Source organism: Etheostoma cragini, chromosome 2 (assembly GCF_013103735.1).
Source record: "Etheostoma cragini isolate CJK2018 chromosome 2, CSU_Ecrag_1.0, whole genome shotgun sequence".
NCBI classification, from domain to species: Eukaryota; Metazoa; Chordata; class Actinopteri; order Perciformes; family Percidae; genus Etheostoma; species Etheostoma cragini.
The window spans coordinates 15046734-15058030 of NC_048408.1; the positions used below are offsets into that span (position 1 = coordinate 15046734).

General features: G+C 41.6%; 1 protein-coding gene across 1 annotated transcript in view; it reads right to left on the reverse strand.

Moving 5' to 3' along the window:
- ndst3 (N-deacetylase/N-sulfotransferase (heparan glucosaminyl) 3) overlaps positions 1 to 11297 on the reverse strand; it is a 40267-nt gene that overhangs the window by 17164 nt on the left and 11806 nt on the right. Inside the window, exons 4-6 of the mRNA XM_034883433.1 lie at positions 9751 to 9838; positions 9008 to 9162; positions 5224 to 5537 (exon numbers count right to left, since the gene is read on the reverse strand). Of these exons, the coding sequence (XP_034739324.1) occupies positions 5224 to 5537; positions 9008 to 9162; positions 9751 to 9838 (557 nt within the window). The remainder of the gene's footprint in view (positions 1 to 5223; positions 5538 to 9007; positions 9163 to 9750; positions 9839 to 11297) is intronic.

An 11297-nucleotide genomic window follows, 5' to 3' on the forward strand; every position in this document is an offset into this window, starting at 1 on the left:
ACACACACACACACACACACACACACACACACACACACACACAAAAGATGCAGTGTTAACATCTGTCACATCTTCACTGTAAGATAACAAACCAGTTACAAAGATTACTTAAAGGCAGGGGTGTAGCCCAAAATTCAGGGCCCTGTAGAAACACATTTTCTATGGGCCCCTCCCACATCCAAAGCTATTGACTCCAGCAAACTATTGGGCCCTCCTCACATGAGGACCCTGGGTACTCAATCCCCTTTGCCCCCCAGTCAGACGCCCCTGCTTAGGGGATACACAGAAAATGTGTGCACTTTGCAGAGCTGGCATTTTGACTTGTAATAAGATACAATGCATGTGTGTAATTAATAACATAAACGATGTATGCTCTGTTCCAACAAGGTGTTTGAGTTCCAGGACTCTGGTATTATATACACTGGCTCATTGAGTTTATTGGGACACTTAAATAGGATGAAGCCATCATTACATGTTATGTGTTTAACCTGTGCCTTTCCTGTAATGACAAATAAACATGGCTACTGTGAGAAAGCTCCATAAGAGTCACATTAGGGTTGTCCAAGGACATGCTGTAGTGCTGTGCTAGAGTCATGAGTCCTAAAGAGCTGTGTAGCAATGTAGAGACCCTTCATTTTCATGCAGGTGCATGAATTGCACTAGTGAAGTTGAGTCTTCCTGGGGTACTGTCACAGTTTTTCTATCTCACACACCTGTTTGGTATTTTGGTGACTCGTTAATAACAATAATAGATTACTTTTAATCACACCTCGAGCAGGTGCACCATGCACCCTTAGCCACAAAACAATGCCACTGCCTGTGTGAGTTACATAATCATGCCTTAATAGAGGAAATTAGGGTCCCATATGTCAATTCCGCAGATTCTCTTTATCGCTAGTAGTAAATCTAACAAAGTTGTGGTTGGACAAGGTATAAAAAGTCACAGCAATAATTGATTTAACAGCAATAACATTACATGTTTTTGGCTTTGTATTTTAATATCAGAATCATCAGGGAGTCTTTAAAGCGTACCTCAACTGTAATACTAACATTTGTCAAAGATAGATTTCAAAAGTCTGTTGGCCAATGAAAGAAGATATATTTAAATTAATCACTGCAGTCAAAAGGCAGAAATAATATGCCCAAAACAAGCATAAATTACTAACGGAGTGATTAAATTTGATTAAATTAATCTCCTTTTCATTAGGTCATTAAACAAATTAAATGAAGAGAAGAATAAGGCCTTTATTGTGAGCTCCTTGTGGAGCACTGCGTGAAAAATAGAGAGTAAAGGCTGGAAGCGCAGATATTGGTTTATCTATAAAACACTGCAGTCATTCACACTCACACGAAAGAGAGAGAGAGAGAAGGCCACCAGAGCCACAGACACTCAGCACTATTTCACCAAACCAATTATCCACAGAGCTATAGCTCAAACTGATATAGTACATTTTAAAAAGAAATATACACACACACACACACACACACACACACACACACACACATACACAGACACACACACACACACACACACACAGGCACATACGTCTGATTTGTTCCGATACTGTGGGTCCAATGGGTGGCTCTCAATCTGCTGACAGAGACACACAAACACCAATTTTACAGCCTTAAGACAACGTCCTGTCCTCCTCGGAGCAAACAAAGTTGGAGCAAGGGGCAGAGGGGAAAAAGATTAATAGGCCGAAATTGCAATAAAAATGTGAAAGGTGAGGAAAATGGGACGGTTTTGAATGATGTGCCAGAGTTACATTACGAGAGGTCAGGAGGCTAGACCAATCAGAACCTAAAAGCTCAACAGCCAATTTACGGTGACATTATTTGAAATTTAAATTATGCATGCAGGTGCAAATATTCATTTAAACAAACCACCACAAAAACTGCCAATCAGATGAATGTTTTGAGCTAAATTTCTAGTTTGTTTTCTCTATTTTCTAGCTTCCCTTTGCATTCTAGTTAGTGCAGCATGCAACGTCTTGGGGCAGGAGATGGACCTTGTCACTATTTCTCTATGCTGCTTTCACATTGCTGCTCAGTCTAAATATATTTAACAATGGCTACCAAATGTTTATACTGTAGAAATACACAATGTGTGCTCTACAAATGCATATTGTGCATTTCTACAGTTTCCTCATGTGGAATTTGACAGAATACTGTCAACACCAGGTCCATTGGGTTGCTGCTGTCTGCTTTTGATTACATGATCTTCATCAGCCGATGGCATTTGCCTAGTTCTTTTGGAATTGTTAGTCTGGTTTACCGGTTGTACAGTGCTAGGATGAAGCCTGGCAGCCTGACATTCTTCCCTTTCACTAACTAAGTAACTAACTAATTAACTAACTAACTAACTAACTAACAATCACAGAGCACTTTCTGCCCCTATTCCAGAATGACAAGCGGTGTAGCCAGAGGATACTCCAGCACTAGTTCTGGCTATGCCGACTATGGAAAGTGGTTCTTTTGATCATATTATGAATCTTCATCTGCTGCTGATGAGGATGAAGATTTCTTTCAATGTGGACAAGAAGTCCTCACAGCAGCCAAATGGAGAACATTTCAATGTTTTGTGTAACTCCATTTGCTGTTGCACTGTTTTAAGGGGCACTGTTGGAGGAGGGAGGGATGCATCATGTGATGACCCCTCCCAATCTGCCTGCCTGTCATTTTCTGTTCCTGTTTTTCAGGTACTGGGGGTGGGCGGGTAGGTGGAGCTGGGAGGGTCATCTGTATACCTGGCCAACTGGGCGTTGCTTACAGAAGGCATAAAGTAGTGAGGGCCAAATGAAGCTTTGTGAACCAGTGTCTTTATTTCATGTAGCTTCATTTGACCATCATCCGCACCCCACTATTACACTTTTGTCGAGGTAAATTGTGTTATTAGTCTATGTAATTAAATAAACTACTTTTGACTAAACTATCTGTGTGGGACCCCCCTTTCGAGCCAGACGGTAACAATCGTATACTGGATAAGTCTGATAGCGTCAGAAGTAGCTAATTTTAATTCATAGACTTGAGGTCCAACTGTTCTTCCTAGAGGTAATATCCTCATACCATTAGGATTAAATAACGGTTGAATGTACTGAACAAGTGATCTCCTTACTAAACATGCAGGGCAAAGCTGAGAGACCAGAAACGCTCAGCTAATGGAAACTCTATACTTGATCATCAGCTTTCAACAAAGGATCTGATTTATATGGGTTCTTATCTTCTCCCAATGCAATTTTGGTGTAAGGGTTCATTACAGCAATTTCAAAAAAATATTGTCTGAAGTTTTACTTAAAAGACAATAAGAACAAAAGTTTAAAAAACAATGAGTACAGCTGGCTCTATCATTGGGGTCGACGGTGAGCTTGAGAGTAATCTTTTCTGGTGATTTAGTTTGATTTCAAACTCTGATTCCTCTACAGCTTTTCTTCAAAAAACATTTTTCTTCTTGTATCAAAAAAAATGAGATTTTGTTTTTTTGTCTCCTGTTTTCTGTCTCTTTGTGATGTTGAATATGTATTTTTGTTCAATGGCTTGTTATCTAATTCAGTGATTCACTGATGCTTCTCAATACCTTACTATTGATAATGTGTAAAAACACACTTTAGCCTGTCAAAGTGTCAGTTTGTTATTGTATTGAAAGGACGTGGGATTAAGTGTCTTTCTTTTATGGCGCTGTGACAAGATGTCAAGATATAAAAGCAGACTTCTGGGACTGATCAGGAAATTGACATAGCTGTCGGTTCAAATTGTTTACTCAAGACCCAAATACAGCAGAACAAAATGGTTTGCTAATTTTGGTGTCAGATGTGATTGGTTCTTTTGTCAATAAGGGAGCATTTATGCACTCTGACAAAGAGCCTGACTGACAAGTGAATATGGAGAAAGAGGAGAAAAATAGGGAGGGACGTACAAAGACAATTTGCTAAGGTGGAGCAGGCAACAGAAGCTTTATTCTACTGCTGTCTCAAACAGGGACGGATGAATTATTTATTGGAGCATGAAAGTGTAAAAATGCTGTCATTACTAGATCCTTATTCCATGATACATATCCTGTAAATAGACAAATACACACAGACTCATACACACAGCAGAAAAGCTAACCCCTTTAACACGAAGGGAAGACATTAAATATTAAATCAACGTAGAGCTGTGATGGGACAAGGTCAAACAATACATATCTCTCACACACACACATACACACACACACACACATACACACACACACACACACACACACACACACACATACGTCCGAACACACAGAGGTTACACACCAGGCACAGCATCATTGATTTTCAGTTTAGGGCCGCAAGAAACGATCAGCACAGCACACATTTAACTATTCAAGCTACTACTAATTTGAAGAAAAGACAGTAGATGAAAACAGTTTTTCCAAGTAAGATAACACAAATCCAATTATAACAATAATATTCTAAAGAGCCCCCTGTGACTAAATGGTTCTGCATTCAAACTTTGATTTAGTGACTCTAAAGAATTTACAATCATGGTTTTCAGTTGAGTCAGCAATTAAGCAAATATTTGTTATCTTCCTGGACACTACATAACATCCTTTAAATGTATTAAAGGCTTGATTCATGACCTGTGCATCATCAAGGGTATGGTGCAAAGAAAAGCAAAGGTTACAATACAGACTGTCTATACATCATGTTAATCTGGCAAACCTGAATCACCTCTTTTTCTCAGCCAACACACACATCAATGCATTGTCTGCTAGACTATCACAGCAGCAGCACTGTCTTGTGTCCAGGGATACCCACAACCACCAGCCGTAGAAGCTAAAGTAGTACTATCTGGAGATAAAATAAGTAGGGGAAAAAATAACAAATTTGTGAAGAAAAATATGGCCCCGATTATACTCATTTCAGTGTCATTTATACTCTTTGGTCTACTAGAATAAGTTTTAGGCTTTAATGTTATGTTAAAAATATTAAGTCTGTCATACTGCCCATTGCTGCAGCTCCTCCACCTGAAACGCTCTGTCTGATCTTTTGGCCCACCTTTCTGAAAAGCCCAGTCTGCTCTGATTGGTCAGCTGGATCTACTCTGTTGTGATTTGCCAACCAAATTCAAACAAGCCACTGGGTTGGCTGTGCTTGCTCATGAGAAACTGGCTGAACAAAAATATAAGACGTTTCATAATAAGTGCCTGAAGGTAATTGTGAAGGTGTTAATCAATTTTCATGTTTGTGCAGAAACATGTCGATTGATCTAAGTGCATTTATCGATATGGTTGTGCACACTTGCATGTGTGTGCGCTTTCGGGGATGCTGATGCAACCCTGAGGTTTTTACATAGACATGTGATTCACCATGTTGTCTCCTCACCATGATGTTGTTGTGGGTGAAGCCCTTGCGGTAGCGGGCGGGTTTGAGGTGGGGGTACTCTTCAGTGCTGGTGACCTGAATGTTCCACACACGTCTCCAAGCCTTGTACAGCTGCAGGTGAACAGGGTAGACACCTGAGTGGTGAGGGGCCACGGCGTAGCCCATGTCCACTGGGATGTTGTGCTCCTGGAGGTGGAGGACATACATATGCAGAGACAGACACGTAGGTGAGGCTTATATAGATAAACAGAAGTTATAGCACATTCACAACTTTGACAAAGGACATGACAGGACATAAACACGTAGAGCCCAACAGCCTGACCTTGTAGAAGATGTGCATGGTTTGTGTTCTGTTTGTTACGATGTTGGCCTTCGGGTGGAAAATGAAAAGGAAAAAAAAAGTTTGCAGTGTATGTGTGGGAGTGTGAGAGTGGATGGTTGCTGGATGCATCTCGCAGACTGATGGTGTTGTCCTTCGCTCTGACACACACCTACATACACTGTCAAAGTTAAGCATCGGTGGTCAGGGGATGAGGGAGTGGAGTATGTACTGTATGTGTGTGTGTGTAAAATAGAGGTGAGGGATCACACTTTATGATCATGTTGACCTTCTACAACATCAACCAGCCCCCCTCACTGTATAGTGTGTGCGGCACGCCACTCCAGTACGGTCATACAAATCATCTCAACTCACGAAGCATACATACTAACAAAGCACAGGAGAACAAGGCAGAGCAGGGCAACAAAAGTGCTCAACCTTGTGGATTTGAGATTAAACAGAAGAGGTTTAAACAGGGCTCAGGTGTGCCCATCAAAATAAGTACATTGTTCCCCAACAGGGATATAACATTGTGGATGTTTTGTTTTACTGTAGAAAATGAGAACATAATGGTAATTTTTGTAAAAGCATTCTTATTGCTTATGCTGACCGAAGTACCGTTATTTTCCCAGCCCTGCCTTTAAAAAATATTTTCATCCATCCATCCATCCATCTTCGTCCGCTTATCCAGTATAGGGTTGCGGGGGGAGCAGCTCCAGAAGGGGACCCCAAACTTCCCTTTCCCGAGCCACATTAACCAGCTCCAACTGGGGAATCCCAAGGCGTTCCCTGGCCAGGTTGGAGATATAATCCCTCCACCTAGTCCTGGGTCTTCCCCAAGGCCTTCTCACAGCTGGACGTTCCTTGAACACTTCCCAAGGGAGGCCCCCAGGAGGCATCCTTACCAGACGCCCAAACCGCAACTGGCTCCTTGCGACATGAAGGAGCAGTGGCTTTACATGCATCTCACCCTATCCCTAAGGGAGACGCCAGCCACCCTCCTGAGGAAAACCATTTCGGCCGGTTGTACCCTGGATCTTGTTGTTTCGGTTTTGACCCAGCCTTCATGACCATAGGTGAGTGTAGGAACGAAAATTGACCGGTAGATCGAGAACTTTGCGTTCTGGCTCAACTCTCTTTTCGTCACAATGGTGCAATAAATTGAATGTGATACCGCACCTGCTGCGCCAATTTACCTCTCCATTGTCCCCTTACTTGCGAACAAGACCCAAAGGTATTTAAACTCCTTCACTTGGGGTAAGGACTCATTCTCTACCTGAAGGAGGCACTCCATCAGTTTCCTGCTGAGAACAATGGCCTCAGATTTAAAGATGTTGATCCTCATCCAAGCCGCTTCACACTCTGCTGCAAACCGATGCATTAAGTGCTAAAGCTCACAGGACAATGATGCCATCAGGACCACATCATCTGCAAAAATCAGCAATGAGATCCCCAGCCCACCAAACTGCAACCCCTCCCCACCCCAACTATGCCTTGAGATCCTGTAAATATTACAAACAGGATTGGTGACAAAGCACAGCCCTGGCAAAGAACAACACCCACCTGAAACAAGTCCAACTTAGTCCCGAGAAACCGGACACAGCTCTTGCTTTGGTCATTCAGAGATTGGATGGCCCTGAGAAGTGACCCCCTCATCCCATACTCCCAAAGCAACTCCAGCAGTATCTCTCGGAGGACCCAGTCATACGCTTTCTCCAGATCCGCAAAACACATGTAGACCGTTGAGCATACTACAAGGCTCGCTCCAGAATCCTTGCGAGAGTAAAGATCTGATCCATTGTTCCACGACCAGGACTGAATCCACATTGTTCTTTTTCAAACCGAGGTTCGACTATCAGCTGGACCCTCCATTCTAGCACCATCTAGAGGAGAACCACCACCCTGGTCTGCCACTTCCTAGGCACTGTCCCAGACCTCCACGCAAAGTTGAAGAGGCGTGTCAACCAAGACAGCTCCTCAACACCCAGAGCTTTCAACAATTCTGGATGGATCTCATCAATCCTTGGGGCTTTGCCACTGTGGAGTTGTTTAACTACCTCAGCAACTTCCACCAGGGAAATTGAAAACAATCCCCCTTCATTCTCCAGCTCTGCCTCTACCATAAAGGGTGTGTAAGCTGGATTTAGGAGTTCCTCAAAGTGCTCTTTCTACTGCCCTATTACCTCCTCAGTTGACGTGAACAGCATCCCATCCTTACTGTACACAGCTTGAATTGTTCCCTGCTTCCCCTTCCTGAGGTGGCAGCCCGTTTTCCAGAAGCACCTTGGTGCCGACCAAAAGTCCTTCTCCATGTCTTCTCCAAACTTCTCCTACACCCGCTGCTTTGCCTCTTTCACGGCAGAGGCCGCAGCCCCTCGGGTCCTTTGGTACCTTGAAACTGCCTCTGGATGATCTCCGGGACAGCATATCCTGGAAAGACTCCTTCAGTCGGACGAATTCGCTAACCACCGGTGTCCAGTGTCTGTTCAGGGGTAACAATGGAAACTTTGAACATTGTCCACCTACCCGGTCTGTCCAGAGTCTTCCCCTTTCCCCTGACCCAACTCACCACCAGATGGTGATCAGCTGACAGCTCCGCCCCTCTCATCACCCGAGTGTCCAAAACATACAACCTCAGATCAGAGGAAACAATTATAAAAACGATCATTTACCTTTGGCCTAGGGTGCTTTGGTACCAATTACAATTATGTGCATCCCTATGTTTGAACATGTTTATTGTAAACAATTCATGACTAGCACAGAAGTCCAACAACAGACAACCACTCTAGTTTATATTTTTATATGCAAGTAATTTGCATTAGTAAAAATGTTTTTCAGAAGTCTAATCCTACACAATTTTGATATTGATCAACATAGCAAGAACATATTGTAAACTTCTGCAAAACATTCACTGTCAATATCTTTTGTGTGCTTTCCCAGCAATATTGGCTTGTGGAAAATAAAACACATTTTAAACCTAAACCTATAGGAATGTCACACTTCTCGAGTTGGGAAAAAATTTTTTCAAGTGGATGTATACAAGGGAAAAATTATGTTTCCTGTTAAACATCTAGGATATGTAACATAAAGCGTATCATTTGTGTTAAAAAAATAACAGTTCTGGCGCTTTTACTTGCAAACATCCTGTCTGCAATCTGCTGTGGCAAAGAAATAACAATCACGGTAACTGGCGTCCTTGAAGAAAATGCAATCATGGGAAGCAAGTATGATTAAAAGGACACACAAGAAGACGAAAGCAACAGCAAAATAGACAGCTGCAAGAAATCTGTGTGCTTACGTGCAAGCGTGAGTGCATGTGTGTGTGCATCCATCTCACCAGAGCAAACTCCTTGTTGAGGACCATCTGCTCCAGCAGTGAGGACTCGTTGTGGAAGAGGTGAGGCTGCATGTGGCTCCACATGTGGGGGAACCACCAGAACTCATCCACGTACTTCAATAGTAAATCATCTCCCTCGTCCTCCTCCATTGTTCCTGCACACGCAAAAACACACACATACAAGGACAAAAAGGAGCACATTAATTGCTGTTTTAAACATTTTCTCGCTGGTACAAGGTTAGCTTATCATGAAGCAACTGGGTTGTAGTGCTAAATAACTGGCAGTCTGAAACCATGGTGATAGTAATAGTAATAAGAGACGCTATAGTAATATGATTTATTCTGTATCAGATTTTTTTAAAATTATAATTATGTTCAGTTTCACCTCTATTTATGTCCAATTGCATTGTACACCTTTGTTCTCTCACTGCAGATTTAGACACTTTGACTAGAAAATCAATCGAATCTGACCTTGGAACCACAACAGAGCTTGGAATGCACAGCAGTATGTCATTACATCACAAAAGATAGTTTGACATAGAAAAGATGTTCTTTTTTTAAATGATGAATTAAATCTTAGCACTATACACACGACAAGCTATAGCAAAAACGTGATATTACTCCATCTGACCATGCTCACCCTTTCTTTTGTAAATTTCATTTAGTAGTTCATTTATAGATATATTTACTGTCTCAAAACTACTTACTGATGGACAAATTGTGCTGTTTAGACTTAAACAAACCTGTGTGGTAGAACTTTCCAGAGAACCCCAGGTTGAAGGTAAAGTTGGAAATCTGAGAACGCAGTTGTTTCTGAGAATCAAGAAGAGCCTGTAGATTGATAGATAGATAGATAGATAGATAGATAGATAGATAGATTGATAGATAGATAGATAGATAGATAGATAGATAGATAGATAGATAGATAGATAGATAGATAGATAGATAGATAGATAAAAAAAACATTAGTGACATCCCGTTGAACCCCACCATTGACGAACTGTGTTCCTGGACCTTGGGTCTACAATACAACTATTGGGCCACACGTGGCCCTATGTCACATTCAAATATAGTATATTAAAGATGTATTTAAAGTTTCTTTGCCCTAAATAGCTTCACAACAATTCATTATATATAAATAGTTATATGATCACAATACACAAATGTTGTATCGAAAAGCAGCAACACGAAGCTGGTTATAGGTAAAAAAATGACAACCACTGTTTTCCAAAAATAAGTGAGTCCTGGTTAACAATAGTCTAGACATTAATACTATTATTTTAGTGAATAAAAAGAGACAATACTTATTTTAATATTTTTTTTTAGGCCTACATTGACTACCTCGAAGGCACAGAGAGTTCTCCTCTGAACCCCACACAGCCCAAATATCAGTTTATCTATCCACAGCCAGCACATCTATCTGATTCAGGTCTGCTGTACTGTATATTCAAAGTGCTCATATTATGCTTTTTGGCTTTTCCACTTTCCTTTATTGTGTTATATATTTTTTGTGTGCACGCTGAAAAAGCCCAAAGCAGTGTTCGAAACAGCTCCAAACAGCTAGTCCAGCCTTTACTTTTGCGAGAAACGTGCGTCATCTTGTAACACATGTTATAACGCTCGCCTAGCTGCTAGTGTGGCACGACCTCATACTACTTAAACTACATAAACCTATTCTGTTACAACCTCTAAATACAATTATAAACCTGAAAATGAGAATAATATGAACACTTTAAGTAAACTAGTTTCTCAGAGAACTATCATCAGTGCTTGCTTATCCTGTGGCTTGACAATGGCAAACACCAACATGCTGTTGCAGTGGGTTTCATTATTTTGTTCTTGTGTAGGCTACTAAGTGTTCCAGAGGCCGTTCCTGTCCTTAACGTTACCTCAGTCTCAGGTTTCAATCCTTGAATCAGGATTTTCTCCACATATTTAATGACTTCATTAGTTTACTGGCCTTTAAACAAAGACTCTGTAATGAGCGTTAACTAAAGAGAGTTGCACACTCGCACATACAGTCACACACACCGACAGTAATGCGAGTTAATGAAGGTCAGTGCATTAGTAGCCTCTGGAGGGTGGACTAATAACCCGCACACACAACCCTCCCTTCTCATCATTCTCTCCATCCATCCCTAACACTACCAAGTGAAACCCATGCATCCCCCTCTGCCTCTCTCTCTCCCTCTCTCTCTCTTTCTCTTACTCCTCTGCTGCTTCCTCTTTTCTTTCTAATTCTGCCTCTATTCTTCCATCTTCCTGCTTCTGAGAACCTGCAGTTGCCTCT